Raw genomic sequence first — 27,792 nt, 5'->3', positions numbered from 1 at the left:
ACACCGGTTGTCTCCTTCCTACAATTCAACTCATTTGCAACATACCTACTTTAATCTGTGGTTTTGAAACCTTGCCTCACAACCTGTTTACTCACTGAGTCTTCAAAGGGACTGTGAACACACTTGGTGATGTCATGACAAACATGAACAAAGTTACACCCACTCCAAGCATGCTCAACGGATTAAGTAACCGACAGTATGTCACAGACATAAAGAAGACAGTGTTGTCTCAAATACTTTATTTTTTTTTACCATTGTAACTTCTATCCTCAAGCATACCTCACTTAATAGTTCAGCCTAGTTTTTCCAAGTGACTCACAAATGGCCCCAATACTGAGTTTGTTGAGTAATATTAAATGCAGTCTGTTAATGTCGTTAAATTTTAGTTGAGCAGAAATATGAATTATTTAGGCAGCTATACTTACTTTTCAATATTTTCAGGACACTAGCACTTCAAGTGGTAATCAGATGGACCAGTTCAAACCCTGGCCCCACCCCTGGATCTGCCCCTGATGAGGAAATCATTGTGTTTTAAAAACAAATATCACATTTATTAATTGAAAATTAGGCTCAGATCAGAATATTTTGTCTCGGATCAAAAGAGAGTCCGAACAACGCTCCCAGACAAAACCTGTCAACACAGCAGGTACAACGGGTTTGTTCAGATCACAAAACTCTGCAGTCATGCTTCTGCTGCAGCCTTGATCTTGCCGCCTTGACATGTCCATGTACACACACAATCATAACATCCCACATATGCACACATATGCACTTAAACACTCCTTTGTCAAGCACAGAGGTGATTTATATCAGGCAGGAAAGCAAGCAGGGTGACATTTGTAAATATGGAGGAAATATGATAAGATATGAATGTGCAAGGATTTTGAACTCTAGACTGTGTAGGTGCTGACCGCTGTAACTTTTGCATTCATGTTCAATTGACAGATATAATATATACTAGCAACAGTTATTATTAGTTAGTTACTATTTTCTTCTTTCAAGCTTTAACATTTACTACATTTAAGTAATTAGTTACTTATAAAAAACTGAGTTACTTTTAAATGCTATATTATTTTAGAGTTATTGATCCCGTGACAGTGTGGGACAAGACAACTGTCACATTTTATCATTGTGCCCATTTCATTATGATGGAGTAAGTAGTGAAACAATCAAACACAAGACATTGACACGGTTGTAGGCCTATTTATTCAGTGATCATTTTATGTCAGTATGAATAACAATTGTAGGTATTATTATTTAATATCGCGAAACTCCTCACACCAGCACACAGACACAACTCATCATCTCTGCAGATAAAAACCATGTCCATATTTAAAGAAGAAAAAGCTCATAGTCTCTGAAGCACTGGACTCCGCAGATCCTCTGTATTTTCTCCAGAGGAGGTGCATGCGTGGATGGAAATGTCATAGTGAGACACTCCACAGTTTCTACGGACTTTATCCTGGCCTCCTAGTTTAAAGTCCATAGAAATCCAGGAGAAGTCGATGTGAGAACCCAGCTCGGGATCCCCGCTGGATTCACCACGAGCGAGCGTGTGATGACGCTTCTAACACGCGACAAAAAATAAATGAAACAAATATCTCCAGAGGAAAAAGCGTTGCCATACACCGACAAAGATGTCAAGAGAGTTTGTGGTGATAAGAGCTGACGCCGGGGTTGGGAGTGCTGCATTTTGTCTTTATTAGATAATGTATAAGACAGGAGAGACACAGAGGATGACCGACAACAATAATAATAGTAATACCAAAGTTTGTGGCTATAAATCAACCTTTGCAAACCTGAAAAAAACCCTGCATGCATTTAAGTTTCTACATGTGTAGAATAGATTTGTATTTGTGTTTGTTTTGTGAATATTTAGGAAATGATACAAAGCAGAAAACTTCTTGTAAAACTCAGTGCTCAAAGTTCCCACACTGTTTGTGACATTGACGTTACTGGTATGAATATTGACCCTTTCTTTACACTTGAATCTGATTGAACAACGACAATCCAATTACAAAGCAGAACACTGTAAGAAGGACGTACAAATACGCATGTTTTATTCAAATACAAATCTTTGGTTTACAATGCACAAACTTGAACAAAACTCATGCAGTAAAGGCTAATTCCAGTTTATTTCCATTTTGGACTTATGTTCATACTTTTGATCAATATTTGTATCGTTTATAACACTCATCCTACTCACTGCTGAAATGTGGGAATATGGTAACATGTCTAAAAAGGAAATCAGACCAGTTGAAATACACAAGCAGTCAGATGATCACAGCATGCAAACAACCAATTTAAGCAAAGTTATTTATGAGAGAGAAAAAACATTACAACAACAGGAGCTGCAGCATAATCATGAGATACATGAAATTAAAACATAAAGTTGTACATAATCTGTCCAGGATTTCGTCCTTTGTATAACCTGTGTCTTGACTCATCAGACTAGTGATGTCACTCTGTTTGCAGATCTCAGTGACTGCTTTGGTAATTACGACATTATGATAAAATGAAAATAAATTATAGCCTGAAACTATGGATACAAGAATCAAGCTGTGAAAAAATACAATATCTTGCAGGATAAAGATTGAACTTGGAGATGGAAACTTGGCAGGACCTGGATTAAAAGGGTCCGTCACACACAGACACCATTAGCCCCCAGAGCTCCAGCTGCCCAGCCTCTAAAGTCACGTTGTCCCAGTGTGATTGAAGGTCCAGCTGGTAGACCATACCTTTTGATCCCTTTCCCTTTTATGCCAAAGACAAACAGCTCCTCGTCGTCATCCACACTGGAGTGATTGATACACACACGCACACACGCGCACGCACACACTGTGATCACGTTGAGGCACACACATGCATGCACACATTTACATGATGATCACAGAGACACACTTGCACATTCACACACACATGCATTAGCATTTCCTTAACGAATGCCATCTCTCCCAGAGTAATCACTCTGCTAATGACCTGCTTGAACTCAGAATGAAACCCAGGAGGTGAGAACAAAAGGTGGAGAGAGAGACACAGTGTGTGTACATGGCTGCAGACATTCATGTTGGTCCACTTAACTATCCTGCTAAATAGAGTAGAATAGTTTGAGGGCTTTGATGATAGAAAGGAACTGTAATATGGATCTAAATTGTATTTTCCTTAATGATTTGTGGTCAAAACTCCACCTTAACACTAAATTGAAAATAAATATCGTAAAATTCAATAGTATAATTCATATTTGGGACGTGGAAACTTAAGCTACTTTCAACTGGGTATAAATGTGCTTTTTTCAGTGTGCATGCAATGCTACAAGTGTAACTACAAAGTTTTGTCTAGGAAAAGTAGCATGTCATTGCAAAATCTCCCTGATCCCTGTCTATTAAATGTTTATCATGTACAGTCTGTGTGGCAGTGGTGGTACTAGGATTTTTCCAAATCCGGGGCCATAAAGGGGCCAACATTTTTACAGAGGGACTAATTATATGATCAGAATTCATGTACATGGCACATTTAAGTCTGTCCATGTTCACTGTTAACTCTATAGGTTTGAGAAAAGTCACACATCATTGAAGATTGAAAATTGTTCCTTTGTTTTTCAAATAAAGCTTACAAAATACAAAATCTTAACAAATTTTCATATTTATTGTTAGTAAGTGACTAGTTAATAAATAAAGATTACTGACAGGGGAACTTCAAGGGCCAATCAGATTTCATCTGGGGCCAATGCCTCCCTGGCCCCATCCCTGGAACCGCCCAAGCTTTACGCACATTACTGTAACATTGGAGGTTGCCCTCTGAAAAGCTGTGTGGATCCACCATGTTCACATTTCTAGTCCAAAAAGCCACTAATACAGTGCTCTCTATTTAGCTGGAAGTGCTGTTGCATCTATTGTGTCTATAGTAATCCTCAGTTACTTCTGTTCAGCGTGCTGCACATCTGCCTCCATGTTTCTTCATGGTTGTTGTGTCTGGCTGGTAACAAGCAGATCAGATTCCTCTAAAACTACTGAACCAATTTTATTGTAATGGAAGGGTGGGGGACAAGGAATTATTAGATTTTTGTATCACTTATCACAAGACTGTTTGGGTTTTGGACATTTGCAGCGATGTACCTAGGATTAATAGATGGATCTTGAATAAATAAATCAGGCACATTTAGGGGAGTGATATCTAGAGTGTATATAATTTGGTGCAGATCCAAATAAAAGTTGGATTTAAATGTGGTTTCATAAGGAGATAGAGTGCACTCTACTGAATGCTATTATACAGTTATACATGTTATTCTCAGAAATATCAGAAACAGTTTGACACTGTTTACAACCTAGTGGTCCTGTCAATATACAAATAACTAAAAATCAAAAAGGCTGAAATTGTAAATGAAACATGTGTAGACCCAGTGTTAGAATAACAACACTAAAATCTGCAATAATTACAGCTAAAAGTAATCTTCATTGTTTGGTCCAGAGGGGCACTTTGAGACTAAAACAAAGGACAATGGGGCAACAGCATGAGCCATTTATACCACTATCACTGGATTTACAAACTTTTTCCTTGTTTTAAGACAAATGAGCCTCTGGGGCTAAATAACTTTCAGCTTACTGCTACAAGTGAAACATTTATATGTATCTGGAGCAGTTGCTCTTCATATAAACACAGTAACTGTTTATCTTATTGGGACTGAATGACTCCACATAACCACAACAATCATGTGATTTACAAGCTAATATCCAAACTGAATATTGGAACTGGGGTTTTCCAGTTACTGGCTTTATTTTTCAACTTGTTCACTGCACCTCTCTCCCCCCTTTGACAACCTGAGGGAACAATAGAAGGACAACTGAGAGGCAGTAATAGAGAGGAGGGGAGGAAGGGAATGTGCAGTCGGATCTACACGTTCTGGGTTTCTGCAGCCCCACGGGCCATTTTCAGGGCCTCTCCTTACACGGGACCCAGCCATACATGGAATTTGCATGAAACTGACTTTGGTGGGATCTCCCTGCAGCTAAAGCGCTGGGACACAACTTGCATTCATATTCCCAACTGGGCACTGCACAGTGCATGAGGAAGAGCTCAGAGATGGGTGTCATCTTTCTCATTTGTGGACCACAGGGCGTCAGGATGTCTGGGTTTGTTTTTAGGAAGATAGTTTGTAGTAGACATTGTCGCAGATTAGTCAAGTAAAAGCTTGTCTCCTACTCATGTAAACAAAATTTCACGGCACAACAGCTTTTAGCAAAGACAACAGGGTCAGCAATGCTTGTAATTGATTATCCGAGGATAAGGTCAGTTGTTTTCTTCCAGAAGGGGTTTATGTGATAGGAACCGAAAAGACCCAATCAGCAAGCGGTTCTGAATGTCAACGTCAATGTTTCCAAACAACTCTCAAATCTCTCTCTCTCTCTCTCTCTCTCGCTCTCTCTCTCTCTCTATATATATATATATATATATATATATATATATATTGTATTTATGTTTATAGATACATATATAAGTATGTAAGTACAGAAGGACTTTGGTTGGGAACACAAGAAGATGGAAAAGATAAAGGATTTGGAATAGACTAAGGCAGACACAGAGAAACAAAGGAAATACAACAATGACATATGGGAGAGAGGAGAAGGACACATGAAGTAAAAAAGGACGGTGATAGAAACAAAAAAAATGAAATGAATGAATCCAGATACTGTGAGTAGTAGAGGTCACCCCCCTCTCTCTCCTTTCTCTTATGGTAATCCCTCCAGTAGCAGTGAGCTGTTAGGCTCCTCCATAAATCAGCGTTTGTATGAAATACCAGCGGGAGCCAAAGGTCAAAGGAGAAAATTAGCAGCTGTCTTTTCCTCTCCTTTCATGTTAGCCGCAGGGCTAATCGCCAAGTGCACCATCAGCCTCATTTCCACTTTAAAACAAAGTCCCCGACAAGCTGGGGAGGAGCTGTTTGCCCACTCTTACATTTTATGGCACCAGATTTTATTCTGAGGGGGGGTGGTGCTGGATGGTATTCTTCCCCTCCCTGCTTTCTCTCACCCCTCTCTTTCTGCACTCCTTTCTTCCATCGCCGTCAGGTGTGGGAGGGCAAACAGTGGAGCATGCTTCCCTCACACTGCTTTGTTGACGCATGTCAGCAGCGTTTGAGGAGCAACGATGATTGGCGGCCTCCTCCCGCTCAACTTCGAGGCGGTGCTACTCGTTAATGCAAGACCTGGTGGACTGTGTTGACCTTTTCACTCCCACAATCTGTATCATTCTCCTGTACTACTGTCAGGACTAACCAGTCACTGAAATACTCACATGTTTGTTCCACACTTGATATAATTGGCTGAAGGTTGTTGTAGTGTTTCCAAATGAGCTGAAAAGTGAAGTTTATCAATTTATGTTGGAATTGAATCTGGAAACTATTTTCTGGTTGCATTTTTATTCTGTTGGACTGCCCGTGTTCTACTCTGTCAGGGTTTTTTTTGTCTCTTTACAGGAGATGGACAAAATCATGGAAATAGATGTACAGGATAATGCAGTCCCCTTACTATGTGTTCACAAATACAGATAAGACGTTGCTATAGTCTCCTCTAATGTTAATGCTTAAAAATTATTCTGATATGCTGGAACGAGGATGTGAGGTTGGGTTTCTAATGTTTATGAGAGCATTTTGCATTCTAGTGTTGTAATGTTGAACAAAAATCTAATTAATAGTCACAGTGCATTATTGTTTAAATTGACTGACCATCTGTCTGGTCAAAGCTGAGCAAAGATGAATCTAACAAAAGACTTGCTTCAATTTGTCAGTTGGCTTCGGTAGAGGGGAATGGAAAATGGCAGTAATTTTCTCATGTTCCCACTTTACTGTGAAGTACTAAATTTTAGGAGCCATTTGTTTGCATGCATCGTTTTCCCTTGTAGCTCAGAATTGTGCAGTTACTAAAAGAGAAGATCAGATGCAAGTTTTTTGAGCCTGATCACATTAAATGGAATCGTGTCACACGTGTGAAAAGGTCCTTGAAGCAACATCACAACAAATACTGCAAACAAAAATACTTTGAAGATCCTTTAATGTCCATGTTAAATGTTACTTTAAGTGTGTCAGACTTAAGTAGAAGTGTGTGTATTTTTGTATTCAGGTTGTGTTACCATAATAATATGCACTGTAATAATGTAGTCCAAATCAGAAGCACAAACCAGAACATAAAAAATTGTCAAATAGAGCTAAATCAACACCTCGGACTCATGTTTAATAAAAGCTGAACATTATGGCTTCACAAATGCATTGTTTGTGTCATGTTTGTGTACTTGATAACAACAGAGGTGTTTCCATCACTGTTCCGACCATCACTGTGTGTGTGTGCCTTTATGTCGTCTCCCTTTTTGTGATCTCTCCTCAAATTTGACTTGTTTTTGTGGCATGAGATGTAAATTCTGATCCCACATTCAGTATTCTGTTAAAAAATATGGTCAATAATTCATGCATAAAAGGAGACTATTTCTTCTTTCTCTCTGCACATTCATCTCTCTTTGTCTTTCTCTCTCCTATTTGACCCCTATTGCATCTCTGTGTTTCAGTTTACATCTCTTTGCCTGCTCATACGCTGTCTCTCCATCTTTGTTTCTCTCTCTGTGGGAATGTTTTCCCTATCGCTTGTCAGTGCAGTCAGTGAGGTGCATAGCAGCAGTGCTTTGTTGCCATGTTCCTCTTTGCCTATCTGCTGTGCAGTGTGTTTTGAAACTCACCCTCCCTCCGCACACCTGCTGAGTAGCTGCATGACACTGGGAAACGTCCCACAATAGGGTCAAAACACTTTTATCTTAGTTTTAGTTATGGATTTAGAAACTCTCTCAGGAATAAACGAACAATATGCAGCTGGCCAGCGCTGAGGTCCTGGATGATTGCTCTCTTTTGCTGTATCCAGAACTTCCTTTATTCACAGTGGGTGGGTTTAACTCTTCATCGTGTAAAAATACCATAACTGCAAAGAAAAAAGACCTTAATCATACAGTGGCTATTTTGAACCCCTTTGTTCTACTCACAACAGCAAGAAAGAACACACAGATGGTCAAAGCAAAAAGAAGTTGGTTGAATGCATGCATACTCATAACATAGATGAACATTTGTGCACATTATACAGTAACATATTTATTTGTTTGTTTGTTTTTCACCTAAACCATTGCACAACACACACAAAATCACAGTTTCATTTTAAAACCAGGAGGTTTTGCTCATTACATGTTGTTTATACACATGAGTCATTGTGGCGTCTGACTGAAAATGATAGAATGCGAGAAATTAAGCTTTGAAACTGCTCTGCTTTGTAATTGCAGTTTCTGATTTAGTATGAGATACTTTTGGGGACTGTCAACAGTGTCAGGCGCAGCCTTAAAAGGGTATGACTCACACCAAGACCATGAGAGTCTTCGCAAGTACTCATTAAATTCCCTGCAAAATTCAAGCAATCCGCTTGTTGTTCTGTTCCCTCACTTTGAATTTGCCATCAGGTCTGTCAAGGTAATATTTAATCTACTGTACAGATGATAAAATGCTGTCAAAAGTTGCCATCTTTTTCACATGCACATGCTGTTTCATGCATTTTAACTGGCCCCGAATCATTCAGCTACAGTGTCAGGAAAAAATTAGAGTGTATGTGTGTAATGTCTGACAGTTGTTCTCATGTGTAATCATATAGGAGCTGGTGGAGCAGCTCATACACATTTAAAATAAATAAGCACAACCTGCCATAATATCACACGTTATATATCATATGCATTAACATCTCGTTAACAATAGATTCTTATGGCAAGCACATTTGTTCCCTCTTGTTTCACCGTATGTTTAACAATCAGAGACTCGTGTTTCTATGTTTTTATATCTGACACAATATATTTTTATGTTTTGTTTTAATTAAATGTTTTGCAAAAATAACTCTGCTGAACTTTCTGAAAAAAAACATTCAAAAGTATGCATTGCTTTTCTTTGTAATCCTGGTCCACTTACTTCAAAGTTGATGTCCTTATTCATGTCAGCTTGAGCTGTGTAATGTAGTGTGTGGATGTAAAATGGGTTTGAAACTGAAAGCAGATGCATCATTTCAAACAGGTGATGAAATACTTGTCAGGTTGATGCTACACACACAGTGAACTGTTTAGTTAGTACCACAGAATCTGACAGTGATTACTTTTACATGGACACCCAGACTGCAACTATTGACCCTATTCAGAATAAGCCATTATTTCAGTTGTGGTATTTACATGACTTGCAGATAGAATATTCCATTCATATTCCTGTTTACATGTTACAGTGACCTTATTCGGGTTAAGGTAATCCGAAAATGCTATATATACAGAACAGGACAGTTTCTTATTTAGACTATTGATTTTAATCAGGTTAATATCTGAATATTGGTGTCCATGTAAACGCAGTGTTTTTGTGTGTGTCGACACAACAGTCACCTACACCCATCATGCTGGAGCGTGTTAGAAGTGGCAGAATGTGTGCTGATATCACAACGGTTGGTTTTAAAGACTGCTTCAAACAACAATTGTCACATCTGTTTGTATCTTTCTGCCGACTTCTCCAGAAGTTAACAGTCGTCCACTGGAACATTTGATCAATAGGGCCAATTCGTTTCTCTTATCAGGGCATGGATTTGCTGTCGGGCTGAGCCTCAGACGTTTAGCTGTTGTCAGTTGAAACCAGTGCTTCTCTGTAACAAGTGTTACCCGGTCCTCTAATAGGCCTGACTGTTGCTTCATATCAAGCATTTTTCTACATCATTTGTCAGATCCTCATTAAGGACGGTCAACTGAACTCAAAGTGAATACACACATTTTCTCACGATCACAATTAGAATCACTTGATTTGTCGAGCATGATGAATCGACCAACGTATTTAATACACATGAAATTGTTCCAGTGGAGTTGCTGCAGAAGCAATTGTGTGTCAACAATAGTTTTTACATTATAGACAACCAGAAATTTTAAGTATATCATTTTTTTTGTGGTTCAAAGCAGCAGTGCAGAGTTTGTTTTTCTGCTGTATATATTTTCTTGTACCCTAGAAAGACAGAATGGCATGTTGTCTGTATGAAAAGACTGGCTTGGCAAACATTTGCACACATCAGATAGGGTTTCGGTTACCATAAAGGTTTGCCGAGCCAAAACGGATTAGGCCAAGCATCACAGGCAATTGTTTCTATACATTATTAAACTTTTAAGCCACCGAAAAACAGGATTGCGGGAAAAAAGAGTGGGAAGAGAAAGTAATTATTCATCTTAAGTGCTCACACGAACCCCCACACCTTCAGCAAATCTCTCACTCAAGTTTAAAAAGACGATCATTTATTATATATATTTTTTAACCTTGTTAAAGACCTAACTTGATTGTTGTCACCGTTGAATAATTTAGACTTTTCCTAAGTTGAAATTAAAGTTTATTTTCTTAAATTGGGCCTTTAGAGGGAATGGTCTTAATCAGCCATAACAAGCAGATGAATGGCTGGCTTCTCAAACTTTAAGGGTGTTATGCACCATGTCCGACTTCAAAGCCCCTCTTAACTCCACACTTTAATTGTATCTTCTTCAAGCCTGTCTGCCTGACCGCCATCTGATTTTGCTGACAACTACACTCCTCTCTCTTCTTCATGCTCATCCGTCTATCTCTCCATTCCTCCTTCTTCGTCTTTCTCCATCTGTCATGACAGATATAGCCCCCAGCCCCCTTTTCTTTTTTTCCCTTTAGCTCTTCTAAAGTCACTCTGCTACAAGTGTCAACTCAGGCACGAGCCCTAAATTACTTTTTGGGATGAGGGTTGACATCTACCACTCACCCTTCAGCTCATGCAAACAGAATGATGCTATTTGTCCCCTTTTTTCCTCTCTCTCTCCCCACTCTATTTATTTCTGCTCCCTTCTTTTCCCTATTTCTCTCAGAGCCTACAAACAGACATTCACGCTTCTCTCCATATGGGCTTTAATTTGCCATTGTCCCCCAAGATATTCCTCGCTCAGGCTTGAGATAAAGGGATAATCACTTCAAAGGGAAGCTAGGGGGGAGACTGCCCCCTCCCTCCCAGCTGAAAGGAGAAGTGGACAATACGCTAATTGAGAGGGAGAACTGATCACAGGGTCTGTTCAAAGGGAGGCCTGGCCACGCCCCCTCCTCCCTCCGATGCACTTAATTTTATTAGTGTTTATGGTGATGCTTCAGACAAAATTATCACTCAAACCCACCACAGCCTTTGAACTCCAAAATATTGGGTTATTTGCAATTATCCACCCTCTCCTCTGTTTTTTTCTGTGCTATTTTAGCACAAGTATAGGATTTGAGTGGATGAAAGGGCGATAAAACAGGCCTGTACAGAATTTACTGTTTGCATTGTGTAGACATATACTGTGGGCTGTGATATGATGCAAATCAAATACGTTTTATGCAAAAGCAACAGGAAGGGAGAACACAGGCCTACCTTGTCTGACTGATGAAACTAATGATACACCGTCAAAGTTTAGTGCAGTACATTGCGACCAAGGAAAGAAAGAAACAAACAAACAAACAAACAAAGGAAGAAGGAAAGAAAGATAGAAGCAAAGAAACAAAGAAACAAAGAAACAAAGAAGTAAAGAGTTTTTTTAGTTATGTAAATCTACATTCAAATAATCAAAAGTTCTTGGCCGGTTTCCCTGTATCCTGATGTGACACCTGTACTGACAACATACTTTCTCTGTGCCTTTAATGCAGGCTCTAATTAAAGAGGCGCTTCATTTCCAGTCTGTGGTGATACACCAGATGCCTTTAATTCCTTCCCAACCACGAGCTATCAATTAGCCTCCAGGTCACCCCATTTTATTAGGGCTTCATAGCAAGTCACTGGCGGCACTCTCGTTCTGTATTGTGCTTTTAAAGCGTTTGGATCTCCCTGTGAAATGGTTAGGGCCCCAACAAAGGGGTCAGGGCAGGGTCAACATCAAAAAGGGGCTTCTTGGGGCTACTTTACAGCACCCTCTCTCTTTTGTCACTGCTGAACACAAAAGTGGGCATTCAAGGGTCAACAGGTGTGGTCTCATGGGTTTAGGATCTTATGGCACTTCACAAATGAATTAAAAAAGACAGCATCTAGTGTTTTGGCTGTATCTTTGGTGATCACAGAAGTTTTGGTCATAGAAAATTGATTAGAAATCAACCACATTCTGAATAGTTGAGTACCCTGAACTTTACATGTCATTAAAAGCAGACAGAGCAAAGCATGAAGGAAGCTTCCTGCCTGTCAGCAAAACTTGAACTGTCTGCAGACTCTTTTTTTTCTTTTGCAGTGATATGTGCGGCCTAATTTAATTTGAGGGAAGATAAAATCTTATCCTGAATGTAAAATATCCCACTTTAAAGATTGTCCTGCACTTCAAAAATTACATTTTATAACCCCTCTATATCTCATTACTCCTTTCAAAGTAGACTTAAAAGAAATTAGTGTGCAGATAACAGTGAGGCTACATATTTCATGGCTTTAATGTGGGCCTAGTTGATCAGCCAAGTGCCCCTTTAACGTTCGATGCCAACGCCACTGACCCATTTTGTGATTTTATGCTCCGTCTCGGAGACAGCGGGCACTTCCCTTTACGAAGTGTTGAAGGCTTTTTGTGCATTTTGGGTGCTGGATTGTTTGGATTTGTGGCAGCAATGTTTGTCTTACAGAGCCCTCCAGTATAAACAGGAGCGATGAATGACCTCTTCACATACACACTCACACACACACACATGTGCACTCAAACAGACACACACCCACAAAGAAAGAAAATGCACTATCTGCTATGAAACGGCTTTGTGACACCTTGCAGTGAATTTTCTTTAACAACGACTTACAGCATGCAGAAAGTGGTTGGTAGGATATCAGTGTAATCAACAGGATTCCTCTGCTGTACAAAGAAATCAATAAAAGTTTGATATTGCACATATATTTGAAAGTAAGCTGTCAAATAATATGTCAGAACTATAATGTACAAGATGATCCTGTGGTGTGGCTGCAGGATACAGCGATTAAGTGTTGAGCTAAAGTGTTAAACATAAAAAAATAATTAGGTTGCTAAATAATAATTCTCAGCAGTCAACAGTGTCTGTCCATGTTGGATTAGACTGGATGAAATGACATGCCAGGATAACAAATCATGAATAAAGATTTGGACACAGATGCTGACACAACTACGAATCCACATGTGGACAAACCTTGCTTACTCCCCTATGTATAACCCTACATGAATTAATCACCACTTGGGGACCTCAGAGAAGTTGGATTTTATTAGTTCCCTTGTCCTGTACCATCATGGGAGTTTTGTGAATTTGAATCCTCTGACTTATATAATTATATTCTGCTTTAAAGTTGATTTTAAACATCAAAGGGACAATATAGTCTTTGAAGTAGCATGGGATTGGATCACTGTCTAACCCACTCTTTAAGATTCTGTCACAATGACATTAGGGAAGTCATGTGAATTAAAAGACTAGAGAACAGCTCTTGCCTTTGCTCTCCGTCCAGTTTCAATCAAAATGTCATGCTGTGCCATTTTCCCTGAATGTGGAACTGGCAAGTGTGTTAGGTTGACATCTTTGTGGCTAAAAGCCTGTGACTAATGTAAATTATATGACACTTACATTCTATAGGATTATCAAATCTGGGCTATGACTGGAAATTGTTAAAAATCATATTTCATCATCATTCATCATATTTAGCCATACATTCTTTACTGCCGCTCCTATAACGCTGGTAATTCTGTGATATTCCAGGGGTGACATGAAGATAAAAGTCCCTTAACTCCCTGTACAAATATAGAGATATTAAATAAATATCTTGCTGTACAACAGGGGATAAATAAACCAAAATTAACTGTAAAAGTTGTGTCACTGGCTTCTCATCAGATAGGTAGACACACTAAACTCACTGCTGTCACTTGGAAAGGCCACAGGCAACAATAGCAGCCTATGGCTTTTGTTTGCTTTGTGTTTCTGTTGGAACTTTGTGTAGTAACACCCGGACTGTACGCACAATGCTATTGGCGCGGTAGATCACTTACTTCTGACGCTCCAAAGCCTCGGGGAGTTGGCTCCGAATTGCCTGTGTTTGATAAGGTCCTGACTCACAAGTAAATATTTTCCCCGTCTAGAAAAGTTTATTAAACACTTTTGCGCGTATAAACATACGTGTTCGCTATGAGAAGGGATTCAGCAAAACACATGCTGAAACTTTAACCTTTTTCTACTCCTTTATTTTCACCGTGGTTGGGGTTGTTGCGTTGTATTTCATCGGTTGCCGCGAAGACGAGACGCAATGTTTTTTATGTATCTTCCGGGACCACAGCGGCGGTTCTTCGCTTTGAAGTCCACAGTTAAACCCTCAGCCCAGTTGGTTTAGGAACAGCCCTGAGGATTTCTACCGCTTGCCATGACTCCTTGAAACACTACCTGGGCAGGATAGACGAGAGGAAAACGCTCCTCTCTTTTTGTTATTATTGAAAGAAAAATTGTCCGGTGGGATTGGACATTACAAGACTGCGAGGAGAAGAGCTCCGCGGTGGTTTTTCTTTTTAAAAGGCGCAGCGTGTTGTTGTTTGGACTACTTTACTTTTCACGTTGTCTAATCAGTGAGGCTACTCGGGTACATGGATGGTAAGTTGTAGGAAAGCTGTTCCACAGGCCCCCTCTCTTGGCGGCTTTGATGTGCTGCTGCTCGGCTTTGAAGTTGAGAAATGCGGGGCTATGTTTCTTGTTTGTGGGCGAGAAATACGGTGAGATAGATAAGAAGCTTATGTGTGTGTGTGTGAGTGTGAGAGAGAGTGTGTGAGAGGAAAAAGAGAATGAATGTGTAGCTCGGATATAAAAAAACAATATTTGGCTGGTGCGTCTTCTAGCAGGGGGAAAAGTGGGATGTATTCTTCAGCCGGAGCCCCCACCTCCACCTCCTCTTTTTACCTCCTCCAGATTTTGACACCCCCAGTGATCTACATAGGCTCTGAGCCTGCCTACTCTGAGGTCAGTTGCTGAATGGGACAGGGTACATTAAACTACAGCGGTTTGTTCCGCAGCGAGACAGGACACATGTGGCATGGCACAGTGTTGAAGTAGTCCGTCTTCGTATTATTATTCTTTTTGTGGTGGATTACGATTTTGGAGAGTTTGTGGACTGATTTCTTCAAATGGAGTAATAATTCAACTTTTGGAAACTGTTATTTACTCTGGTTGGATCTTCTCTGCGATGGTACGTTGCTTTTACGCACGTTTAGTCAGCCTCAATCCATTGGATTTTAGAGTCGCTCATGTTGTACTGTAGAGTTACGCTGCCTGTTGAGACTGTGAATTATTATGCAGTCTCTCACTCTTTCAAGCGCTTGTCATTTTTATCGTAACAATGTTGCAGCCTCTGCTTTGACACTGAGACTCTGGTTAAAGTCACTCAGGTACTGGATGATGTTTGATGTTTTTTACTACTAATACTATTCAGTCTGTGTGCGGTGTTGGTAGTTCGGACACGTTGCTTTGCCGGGGCTGTGACTTTAATAATGTGCTATAATCGCCTTCTTGGGCAGATATTAAGGCGATTGATCGTTTACATTTACGCATGAGCGGCTCGCTTTTCCCGCGGGGCTTTTTACCCCTCGTACGTTACAACGTTTTAAGGTCATTGTGGTGCAGATCAGATGCGTTTCCCCATCGTCTGTACATTTCTGGGACGGCGAGGACAAGTGAAGGCACCGAGTGGAAACGTGTGTGCATGTGTGTGTGCATGCGTGGTGCAGACGGGGGTAGGGTACGGTCGTCCGAAGCAGATTGGGAATTAATTGGAGTTGAAGCCTGTGACATGGACTCGTTAGGAAAACACGTGTAAGCCACAGTTGTGTGAATACGGTTTTGGTAAAGAGTGAGACTGTGAGATGATGATTCTTGTAAAATCTTCTTCTGATGTGTCAGATCAATGCACGCAGAGAATGCAGGCTGCAGTTGATCTCTCATTTAGATTATAAATAGATAAATGAAACGAAAGAAAGCCTTTCATATTTCCTTTCTCTGTGAACCCGGCGAGTGTGTTTGAGAGGGACTGTTTACTTGATGTCTTTCTTTGAAGTTCAGCAGGATCTGGCTTTGATTAGATCAATACTTTGTGTTTCAGAGTGAAGAAGAGCTAAGAAGCTCCCCCGCTGCTTTTAGAGAGTGAGGAGGATTAGGCTGGAGCTCAGTGGAGGCACGACGGCACTCTCACACTGCAACCGGAGCTGGAGCCATGAGCAGGGCGCTTACGGAGCACATCAGCAGTAGCTTCCGAGAAGATGCTCCTCGTCCTCCGGTACCGGGGGAGGAGGGAGAGGCGTCATGCTACAATCCCAGCAGATCTGCCAAAATGAGAGCCCAGAGCAAGGTTAAAGATACCCCCGCCGCCTCCGCGCCTCCCGGCTCCACACCGCGGAGGAACGAGGATGGACTCGGGGAGCCAGAGGGCAGCGCGTCCCCGGACTCGCCCCTAGTCCGGTGGACTAAGTCCCTGCATTTTCTCCTGGGCGACCAGGACGGCGCTCACCTATTCAGGACATTCTTGGAGCGGGAGAATTGCGTGGACACTTTGGACTTTTGGTTCGCCTGCAACGGCTTCCGGCAAATGGACTTAAAGGATACCAAAACGTTGCGAGTTGCCAAAGTTATTTTCAAGCGGTACATCGAGAACAACAGCATTGTCGCAAAGCAGCTGAAACCCGCCACCAAGACCTTCATAAGGGATAGTATTAAGAAACAACAAATAGACTCTGCCATGTTTGACCAGGCACAGACGGAAATTCAGTCCAACATGGAAGAGAACGCATACCAGATGTTTTTGACCTCTGACATATACCTCGAATACGTGCGCACCGGCTGCGAGAACGCGGCGTACATGAACCACGGCGGTCTCGGCAGTCTGAAGCTGATGTGCGGATACCTTCCTCCTCTCATGGAGGAAGAGGAATGGAGTTGTAATGACCTGAAGGCAAAAACGTTAGGGTCCGTGGTTGGACTGTCTACGAAAACCCTGAGGGCTACTGCTACCGTCCGGACAGCAGCTGAAGTCCTTGAGAACAGTTGCAGGTAAGAGCAGAACTCACCTTGTGATGCATGCCTTTTGTTTTACATCCTAGTGCCAGTTTATTTTTTCTAGCATTGCTTACTTTACTCATGATCACCATCCCTTCATTAGTTAAGCTACAGTGATTATGTGGCAGTTGGAAGTTATTTCACAAATGCCTTAGAAAGAGATAAAGGGCACTTGATCAAAGGGTCTCAGAGGAACATGCCTCTATATTTGTGCCCTCCTGCCTTGCAGTTAGCCAAGGGGTTGGAGGGGTGGAGGGGCGGGGTGGGTACAAAACATCAATGGATCTGAGCCTTCCTTTTAAGTAAATGGTGTCTTGCAGGCAGCCCTCTGCTGGCGTGCTCAAGTTTCCTGTGCTTTGAAACCCTTCCTCCGGTTCAGGCACAAATTCAGACACCAAGTCTCATGACTGTTAGAGATACATGAAACAGTTTGATGCTATTCTAAAGTTATGCCGTATTTTTCGTTCATTCTACTCACTCTGCCATTTTAGTTATTACATACCGTCACAAAATCTCCTTAAGCAGATAAATGCTAATGCATAGTTAAACGAACTTGTGGAGCCTTATATCAAACAGAGACATTGTTCTTTTGGTTAGAAATAAAATTGTTAATGGAAATTGTTTGGGCTTTTACAGTAAGAGATCATTTCAGAAATTGTCCAACAGCTAACATCTTCTGATACCAGGAAGTAAATTTAAGACTGTATGTTATGCGTAAGCCTGCAACAAAGAGTACTTCAAACTTTTTCATGTAACTACTTTATCCTCACACTTTATCCTCACATCTGGACTCAATTATTACTTTGAGTTTTGACAATGTCTTGTATTAGATTTGTTAGGGAAAGTACAATTTATAGATAATCTATTCTTAGCCTATCAAGTGAACTAAACATATAGTTAGATTAGGTATCAAAAGTTGTCTGCAGCATGACTTATAATGACAGTTTAAAAACTGATAGATTGCGTATAGTAACTCAACTGAAACACTCCCTTGAGAATTTTATCCTTGTGTGAGCAGATGTCACATAATGTGATAGCACTGTTGGTCATTTGCTTCAAAGTGATCATGTTGAGTTAGGAGCCAATAAGCGCAGGGTTTGTTGACATGTGGGCATCTCCTGGCTTCCTGGTGTGATCCCCAACATTTTTGTCTTTCTCTAAAAGAAGAGCGGGTGGGAGAGAGCCCCTTCTTTCTCCCTTCCGTCACCCACTCTCTCCCCCTTTCCCCCTGCCCCTCACCATCTCTTTAGGTCAAGCAATTTCCATCTCAAACATGTGGAACTAATTTTACCTCTGCACAGATTCCTTTTTCCCTCTTTTTGAAAAACCTCCAATACTCAAATCCAAAGTGATAGAAAAACACAACAACAAAACATCCTCAGCTCAGTTCCGCAGCTTCAACCACCAAAACGACTCTGCCATAGTGTGTGTGTGTGTGTGTGTGTGTGTGTGTGTGTGTGTGTGTGTGTGTTTTCCTTCCTCTTTCTCTTCTATCCAACACTTTTATCTCTCCTTTTTGAAAAAGAAAATCTGTCTGACAGAGACTAAGCATGCTTTGGTGGGAGACAGGGAGAGACAAGAGGAGGGGAAGAGGGGAATACAGGAAAGGAGGGGGGTGTCATGAAAGAAAGAAAAGAGATGGAGAAAGGGAGCAAGGGGTGCAGAGAGCCCAGCTGTGCTAAATACCTGACTCTTTGCATGGACCTTCTAAAGGTCAGGTTTGTGCTTGGGGCCTACGGCTTTAGTCATGCTGGGGTTCTCCTCTCAGCACTCCCGGCAGAAGGCATTCTCATAAAGAAAGGGGCCCCCCTTCCCCCTTTCCATCTCTCCCTCCCTCCCTCTGTAAAGCTCAAGTTCCCCCTCCCTCTTCTTCCCTCCCTCATCCTTGTCCACCCCCTTCACTACTGGAACAGGAATGCAACACAGCAGGAGAGAGAAGAAAGACAGGGAGAGAGAGAGAGACTTTAAAAGGGAAAGCAGGGGAGAGTGGGTAAAGGAGGGGGCCATAGACTGGATGATAGAGAGAAGCAGAGATAGAAGTGGCAGAGTGTGAAGAGTGACGTGTGAGATGGAGGAAAAGAGAAAGAAAGACAGAGAGAAAAAAGGGAAATGCTGTTGTTTATTTCCCCCCATTAAAGTGACTCTTAATTACAGAAATCTGCAGAGAATGTCAACAGATCAAACTCCTTGCTTCCACATTTGCTTTTAAAATCTGATGTGAAAAACAGAAGGAACCATGTAAAAAAAAACTTCATTCAACTGTGTCACACCTCACCATTGTCTTCACATTAATACCTACTCAGTGGCATCACAGTAAAGCATGACTTCCTGTTTCTTCCACAGGTCCCATCGTCGAGGAGACCCTGCCAGCCCCTACTTTGTCAACTCCGGCTACATTTTTGCCCCTGCCACCAGTGCCAATGACAGCGAGATCTCCAGTGATGCTACGACGGATGATTCTATGTCCATGACAGACAGTAGTGTGTAAGTGTTTTTTCTTTCTTTTTATTGAAAGCACAAAAAGTTGGTTGGTTAGTTTCATTTCAATCATTTCCATAGTATTTAAACATGCCTTGAGTTCAGTCAAAGTCTATGGGTGTGAATACAAATATTTGGCCTCGTAGTTTAAGAGGCTCTGCTTTTCTTGGGGCCAGGGGACTCCTCTGTTGCAAAATAATAGACTGTAATGTTTTATAATTATCCTCAATGATTGACTCCAGGTAATTCTATTAAAGTGTAGTTGTTGCTGTGGCCTCAAGGGAGATAACTCTGGGAAAGTCATTATGTCTGAAGACCTTTTGAAGTATATTCTGATGCGTTACAGGCTGGAGAGGAGGGAGAAAAAATGAGAACGTCTTGATGTGGGTGGGGGCGTTGCCTCATTTCCCTCAAAGTTGAAATGTATCCATCCCACCCTTCTGCCACAACAGACTTGTTTTTTTCATATTATCTAATCGCTTTTTCCCTTTGAAGAGCTAGAGAAGAGGGGGAGGAAAATGGCCATTTGGGCCTCAAGACAAACTCATTGAAAAATGTTGGCACCAAATGAAAGGAGGCTTACTCACATGGTGGGTCGGTTTCCTGCCACTGGCCTCTGCGGCGTGCTGAGATCATGTGTCTGCACGGCTTTCACATGGGTTACTCATTTCTAGACCTTGGGACAAGGCATACGGGACTCCCATGGTCAGTCTAGTGCACCCCAAAAAAATCTCCTCCATCCACCCAGTCCTCCACAGCTCCTCTCCTCCAGCCTCCAGAGCCAATAGCAGGAATGGTGAGGCTCCAAGTGCAAGGGAGTGAGAAAATAAAGTGCATGGAGTATAAAGGGCTTAACTGAATCACTTTCAGCCTATTGTTAGGTGAGGGGAGCTTAGGGGGATAAGAGGGTAGCTGGCTGCTTTGAAAATGACTTGCACAACTGAATAGGAGATCCCCATAAAGTAAGGACCCATGAAAGCGTCCACAGATATTTTCTCTTTCCCAACCTGGACAAAACATCCAGCCATGACATGGTTAGCCAGGGTGGGAACAGTTTAGACAGATAAAACATAGTCAGTGAGTGGGAATTCGGCGAGCTTTGTTTGTTAACGCTGTTTTGCTACTAAGTTTGGGGTTCTCGTTACTGTTCGAGCTCCTCAGGGCTGTTGAGTTTTACTTTTGAAGAGTTTCCTCTGTTTCTTCCTGCACCTTGAGGGATAATGGCTTGTACTCTCATGGGTACAGTTTGTGAAACATTGATTTTGGTAGTAGGCCCCACTTACAAGAAGCTTACTGCAACTTGAGTTGGGCGATATCGGCAGCGTGGCTCCACTACCCGATTCCTCTTTACAATGTCACTGAAATGTGACTTGCAGAACTTGTTCAGATGAATAAAGGAGAAAAATGGGTTCATTGTTGAACAGCATTATGTGTCAAAGTCATATTCTTTTAATAGTTATCACCAAGGTCTTTGACACAGATCTCTGCTGTCCTTGTCCCCAGTTTTCGTCTCTCTCTACCCAGAACTGATGTTAATAAAAAACACAGCTTCTTCCTCTCTCATTTGACGGAACAATTTGATTAGTGTGTCCTTTTATGGTGGCTAACAGGCACACTGCAAATTTGAATCTCATTTCTCAGATAAAGAACAAGAAGAGGAGGATTTGGGAAGGGGGGTGAAAGAAAGGGTGGGGGTGATTTTTTTTCTTTCTCTTTTTGCTTATATCTTATTTATGGATTTACTTGGACGCTGGGGAATGCTGCTGCACCAACTTCAAACATTACCTTATCTTACAAACCAGCCTTTTGATGTAGCTGAGATCAGAGGCTCACAGCAGAGCGCTTGCCAAACGAAGATGGCAGCGGGTGCATATGTGCATGAGTGTTGAGATTTCAAAGAGGCAGCAGAAAAAGTAGCGTTTGGGCTAGGTCAGACACTTCTGAGCAGCCAAAACGGCCAAGATAATTGGCCTAGCCTAAGTGGCAACTGACTGGAAAAGCTGGCAGACATAGGATGAAAAATGGAGAATAAGATTCTCTGAATAAACGTTTAATTGTCCAGAGACTACCAGTGTTTCTAGCTACATCTCTATTTTCATATTAATATATCAGAGCTACAAAGCCAGCAGTGCTAATGCAACATTTGCCAGGCTGCTTTAACCTGTTGTAGTTTCTGACCCAGACCAGCTACTGAGGTTATGTGTTAATTCTTCTGGTTTTAAGCAACCACTGTCAGAGTTGACAAGGCTTGATGTAATCTTATCAGTGAGTCTCTTCTTTTGAAGCCCACGGGGATGTTTAGCATATCTCTCCCATTGTCCTCGTGTGTTTTGTTATGTGTGTTGTTTGTTCCCTTGGCTTCAAGGGCTCCATGGCCTTTTGATTTAGCTCTAATGTGCCTAGTGGGTGGTTACTGGGTGGCGCTTTGTCGATCACTTCAATGATAAAACTGCCTCCTAAGGGCTCTTTTCCACAAAGATTGGCTAATGGTGCTAATGCACCAACTGTTGGTGTGGAAGCATTGTGACCTGTGTGATGAGCAGCAGTGACCTACATCAGCAAAAATAACAGCCTCTAGATAGTTGAATATAACAGTTAATAACAAATAAGGACAACAAGTATTTTTACTGTCCATTTCCCTCTTGTTTACACCAAATATAAACCTGTGACATCTTTGGTATTTACAGAGATGGAATCCCTCCGTACAAGCTGGGCACCAAGAAGCAGTTCCAGAGAGAGATGCATCGTAGTGTCAAGATCAACGGCCAGGTTACACTACCCCACTTTCCTGTAAGTCCTACTTCTTCAACTTCTACTTTCTGTCTCAGTGTTTCCTTTTTTGTAATCAGCTAAACTCAAACTTTTACACACTGACAGACAACTGGGTCCTGATTCCTCTAGGAGTTGTGCTTTATTTTTAATTTTTTCTTTTTTTTCAGAGCTTGTGTTGTGACAGAATACTATATTTCATTCCCCTGCTCGTTTTCATATAAAAGTCAGGGTAAATGAAAGGCAAGATTTGCATACCACTTCACTCCTTCAGCTGTTTCAAGCCCCTCCTTTTCCCCCATCCCTGTAGCTTCTGTAGGGCCATAAATATAAACTTGTGTAGTCGTCTCTGGATTCCGCCTCAGTAGCTATAGTGTGTTTCAAAGCATGATAACTTCAATTGTTTTATGCATCAATGATAGTGGTGGTAATGGTGTAGGTAATGGACATTATGATAAATTCTACTTTAAGATTAATCTTTGAAATATTACAAAAACTACTGTCTACATCCCAGCAAATGAATAGGAGGCATATCACAATTCAGTTCCACTTTCCTCTACTCGCACCCTGATATCAGGTCCCATTAGTATTTGGTATAGACAGTGTATGTGCTATGAAGTCAACACTTTGTTGACCTGCTGAAGTTGTAGTGGGGAGGTTGAAGGAACTAGGTTACAACAGACTGTCACACATTAGGAGGTGGGTCTTGAGGGGGGTGGAGGCAAGAGAAGAGATATGAAATTCTTTTGTCTTCATATCCAAACACAGGTATGTGTATGTGTAAGAGTTGTGTGCATGTTTGTGCGCACATTTGAAAGAGCTGTCTGTTCCCTCTTTTTTCTCTCTTCTTCTCCTCTTCCTTTTTCTCTCTCAATCTCTCTCTCTTTTCCTTTCCCACTTGCACTCCTTTAATGTCTCCCTCCTGATTTGGAGATGGCTCTGTCTCCCATGATGCACCAGCCCCAGGCAGCAGGGGCCCCGTGCAGGGCTGGCGCTCCTTTGCCAGCAGCTCTGCTTGCCTTTCTTCTTCTTCCCTTCATCGTGTCTACAAAGAGATGAGAGGAACAACAAAAAAAGAGTCAAAATCAAGAAAGCCAGTGTGCCAAATAACAAAAAAGTAAGAGGAGAGAGAGAAACTGGCGCATATAGTTAAAAAAGAAGGAGGATAATGTGACTAGAGTACCTCTGAGCTGCCCTGCATGCAGCCAGGAAATAAATTACTACTTCCCCTCAGATCTTCCTAGTATTTGACTCCTCTATCCTCTCCCTCCCTCTTTTCCCTCCTTCTCTGTCTCGCTCTCTCCCTGCCACCATTGCCACTTCACAAACGCACATCTCAATCCTCTTCCTCTTTTTTTCATGCTGTTAATTTTGTCCCCCTCTCCCTTTTTTCTGCTCCTCTCCTCACTCTCTTCTCCGTCGATATCTGGCTTTTATTCTGAGATTTAAAGCTGCGTGTCCCTCCCACCCCTAGTGTGCGTTTGATGTTTGACAAGGGCCCTTTGAAGTGTGCTGACTTCAGAGGATGCCTTGCTGATGGCTTGGTTGGGCTACAGAGGGTGCAGGCAGGGGGCCTCCCCTCCGAGCGAGACCAACTGCTACCCCGCCATCACTACCCCCTTCTCTCCCCTCGCCCGGCAGCCTGGCACTGCCAAGGGCACTGGGCATGAGAAGATCTGGGAAGTGATGGGCGGTGGAGAAGGTTCAGGTTAGCTCGAGAGCAAGGGCATCTGGATTAGGCCTTTTGGAATGGTAACAGGGTTTTTGGAACAAGATAGGATTAGGGCAAGGGCAGCGGATTAATGCACCATATTGCATCTGTCAGAAACACTAAGCAATCACACTCACACACAAACTAAAGTGTCCTTCCCCTGTGTTGTTTACCCTGCAGAGGACATACCGGCTACCCAAGGAGATGACCCCTGTGGAGCCCTCAGCCTTTGCTGCCCAGCTTATAGCCAGGCTGGACAAGCTGAAGCGAGAGCAGGACACCATGAGCTCATTGGAGGAGAGGCTGCAGCAGATCCAGGAGGTACGGATGCACAGAAACCTGATCTAAACAGTGCACTTGCAACCATGTGAAGCATGGCGGCCACTGGGAAATTCTAACTTGTATCCAAATTAGCTTGGTTCTCTATTGCACTTCTAAAACCTTTTTTCCAGCTTTAGCATGTGGAAGAATAGGGAAAAGACCATGGGATTTGAAAGTCTGTCTTGGTTTAACTTTTCCTTTCTGTCCTACTATTATTTCATCTGGAGGAACTTTCAAACTTATGTTTCTAGACACACTTGAAGTTCCCTCAAATAGTTAGCACTTAGATACTCTCCAGTGGCACGTTTGCTGAGTATGTGTAGTGCCAGTCTCTTGTGAAGCACAGGCACACTCTGCATTATAGATGAAGTGCACCCAAAGCCTGTTAGTGAAGATAACAGTGCAGCAAAAAGGAAACTCAAATCAAGTTATGCCAGCATTTGCTCTCACTGACTTCAGAGTATGATATAAGTTGGTGTAAGTTGGGAAATAAACTCCTCTGCTTGCTTTACGACAACAGTCTCAACTTTTTTGTTTTATTCTTCTTATTTTTTGCCTGTCCAGGAGGAGGAAAGAGAGGAGGGCAGTGACCTCGCCAGCAACACCTCCCTCCATCACCCTCTGCTCCCATCTAGCACTCAATGCGAAGAAGACCCCCAGGCTATTCTAGACGAGCACCTATCTCGTGTCCTGAAGACACCTGGCTGCCAGTCACCAGGTGTAGTGCGGCACTCACCGCGCTCACGCTCCCCAGATCGGACGGGTGCCATGGTGTCTTCTGGTCAAGGGCCCTTCTTTGATGCTTATCCCGGGGACACCAAAGTTCTGATGACAGGCAGGCCGTCCACAAAGCACATCCACCATCACTACATCCACCATCACCACACTGGGCCGAAGACCAAGGAGCAGATAGAGGCGGAGGCGGCTCAGCGTGTGCAGTGCCTCTGCCCTCCAGGGGGTGCAAACTATTCTGACTTCACCCCTGCGTAAGTGTTACCTCCTGGCCGTGATTCCATCAGTTGTTAACCTGCATTGTACAGTAGCCTGTAGCACTTAATTTCTTCAGTTTTCCCTGTGGCAAAGCTGGTTTTGGTCTAAATGTGCCTGTCTTTCTCCTTTCAGTCGCTGCAGCACTTTGTCCAGACGGCCAGTCAAGGCCACAGATGAGGGCGTGTCCTCACCGCTCCTTCCCCTAGATGCCACTGATCGCTCTCAGAATGTTTGGCAGTGGATCTTAGAGAGTGAAAGGCAGGGCAAGCACAAGCCACACAGGTAAGCATCTTCCTGGAATCAGAACATAATTTATACTAAAGAGCCACGAGTCTTAAGGTCACAGCTTATGTTATATATTAATTTGTATTATAATATATAATATATATTTTGTTTCTATCAGCACTCAAGGCCTGAAGAAGTCCAGCCCACTTGACTCCAAGCCTCTGCCTGGTCGGACTCCCTACTCTTGGGGAGGAGGCGGCATTGGCAGTGGGACTCACCTCCGCAGCCATCATCCTGGCCACCCATTTATCCAGGACCCAGCCATGCCACCTCTGCCCCCACCCAACACCCTGGCACAGCTAGAGGAGGCCTGCCGCCGACTAGAAGAGGTCTCCAAGCCGCCAAAACAGAGGTTGTCAAACCCATACATTCTTGCACATTAACCAAAATTGTCAATCATCCATATTTCCCATCTTCAACCAGATTGTAAATGATGCCCATTGGTTACTTCAAATTGATGCAAGTACTGATTAGCCATCGATCTCTAACTTTGACAGGCATTCAACAGCAACCAGCAGCCTTCAGCGAGAAAGGAACCATCCAGTAGCTTCCTTCCCCTCTGGAGATAGCCCTCTAGCCATCACTGGACTCCAAGCAGACGAGTACGTTTGTCTTCTTTTACCTCTTCCATTTTGAATCTACAACACAATCCTGTTTTTGTTTCTAAAACTCATTATTTCTTACTAGTTTTCCAGATTTCACTCCTCAGACACATTCTCCCTCTCTCCAAGCTTCGTGCTTTCACTCTCTTCCTGACAGACTTTCTTGCTCTTCCCTTCAAAGAGAGATGTTGTGAGTCAGCATAGCTATGTCTTTGAACTCCTCTTCTCTTGCTTTTTAATCATTTAAGATTAAACAAGCTTTAATGGGGAATTCTAACTACCCACCCATCTCCCAACTTACACAAGCGCGCACACACACCACTGGAACTCAACAAAGATGTGTTGAGTAGCCCCTGGTAACTCAAAGTTATCGGCCCCTTTCATACATATGTTGTTAAAAGAGGAAGTTGTTTGATGTGAAGATACAGCCACCTGACTGTGAGGCCTCTTTATTTTTAATTGGATGACCCTCAGTGGGCCATGTGTCTGTTGGCACCTTTAATTAACGGCACAGCATAGATTCTTTTTCTTCTTCACCTACAAATGCAGCTGTTTAAAAAACATTTTTATCATTTTGTGTCTTCAGGTCTAAGGAACTAGTGGTCACCTACTTCTTCTGTGGTGAGGAGATTCCTTATCGTAGCATGATGAAGACCCACTGCCTCACCCTGGGACACTTCAAGGAGCAGCTTAGCAAAAAAGGCAACTACCGGTAAATATGATTCTCTGACAGCAACACACGGATCACAGTGCATTGGCACATACTTGGGCTACATCCACATTACTCTTTCAATTGAAAACGTATAAAGTTTGCTATGGAAACACTTGCCATCCACACTGCTGTGTAGTTTTATGGTCGCTTAAACAGAGAGGTTTTTTAAACATTGATGTCGCTGTTTTAGTTTGAAAACTAAAACAGAGATGCCTGGAAAAGATGACGTAGACACTCACAACCTCTTTCTCATTGGGTCCTTTCAGTCAAGACGTAGCCTTCACAGATTCGTCAGGTTCCTGTCACATGACAAATTCCGTAATAAAACAACTGGCATTAGCCTCAGCTTCCAGTGTTCCAACACAACAAATCGACAATTTTCTAGCATTGCTGAACCTATTGTCTTTTCTTACAGCTATTAACCAGTTAAATTCTGCATTTTACAATGATACAACTGTACATGCGTTAGAGATTAGCTGTTATTCCAGCAAACTGCAACATTTCTGCAACTATCAACTCCTGTGAACACTGGCACGTGCATGTGAGTGGTCATGTGAAATGCTTTTTCAGGCGTGTTAGTATGGGCGGGGATTAAAACTGAAATGGAGCCAAAATGCTTGTGTGGACAGAGATTGTTTTAGTTTGAAATCACCGCTTTCTAACGAAAACGCAGTAGTATGAATGTAGCCTCAGATAGATGTTTATTCACAACTGTTTGGATGGGGTTGTTACTTTAGTAGGGTTTGTTATATGCGAATGTATTTGCATTTTTGTATGCTTGTCTCCTGAGTGGGAGTGTGAAATACTGAAGCCCAATAGTTGAAAAGAAACTGGGCTGATC

At 42.2% G+C, this 27,792-nt stretch overlaps 1 protein-coding gene across 3 annotated transcripts in view; it reads left to right on the top strand.

Moving 5' to 3' along the window:
- The window catches only part of LOC118125190 (axin-2), an 84,404-nt gene that overhangs the window by 52,367 nt on the left and 4,245 nt on the right, over nucleotides 1-27,792 (top strand). Inside the window, exons 1-10 of one of the 3 annotated variants that reach the window (XM_035183610.2) lie at nucleotides 14,361-14,635; nucleotides 16,134-17,077; nucleotides 19,427-19,567; nucleotides 22,249-22,351; nucleotides 24,222-24,362; nucleotides 24,927-25,348; nucleotides 25,485-25,634; nucleotides 25,756-25,989; nucleotides 26,135-26,239; nucleotides 26,826-26,951. In XM_035183610.2, coding sequence (XP_035039501.1) covers nucleotides 16,245-17,077; nucleotides 19,427-19,567; nucleotides 22,249-22,351; nucleotides 24,222-24,362; nucleotides 24,927-25,348; nucleotides 25,485-25,634; nucleotides 25,756-25,989; nucleotides 26,135-26,239; nucleotides 26,826-26,951 — 2,255 coding nt within the window. In that variant the 5' untranslated portion in view covers nucleotides 14,361-14,635; nucleotides 16,134-16,244. Of the gene's footprint in view, nucleotides 1-14,360; nucleotides 14,636-14,673; nucleotides 15,225-16,133; nucleotides 17,078-19,426; nucleotides 19,568-22,248; nucleotides 22,352-24,221; nucleotides 24,363-24,926; nucleotides 25,349-25,484; nucleotides 25,635-25,755; nucleotides 25,990-26,134; nucleotides 26,240-26,825; nucleotides 26,952-27,792 lie in introns of those variants that run through there. The other 2 variants (XM_035183594.2, XM_035183587.2) reach the window with 2 other exon arrangements.

The sequence above is a fragment of the Hippoglossus stenolepis genome, chromosome 2, assembly GCF_022539355.2.
Source record: "Hippoglossus stenolepis isolate QCI-W04-F060 chromosome 2, HSTE1.2, whole genome shotgun sequence".
Taxonomy (NCBI): domain Eukaryota; kingdom Metazoa; phylum Chordata; class Actinopteri; order Pleuronectiformes; family Pleuronectidae; genus Hippoglossus; species Hippoglossus stenolepis.
The sequence above is the reverse complement of the archived record's forward strand: the minus strand, read 5'-3'. Positions and strand labels throughout refer to the sequence as shown.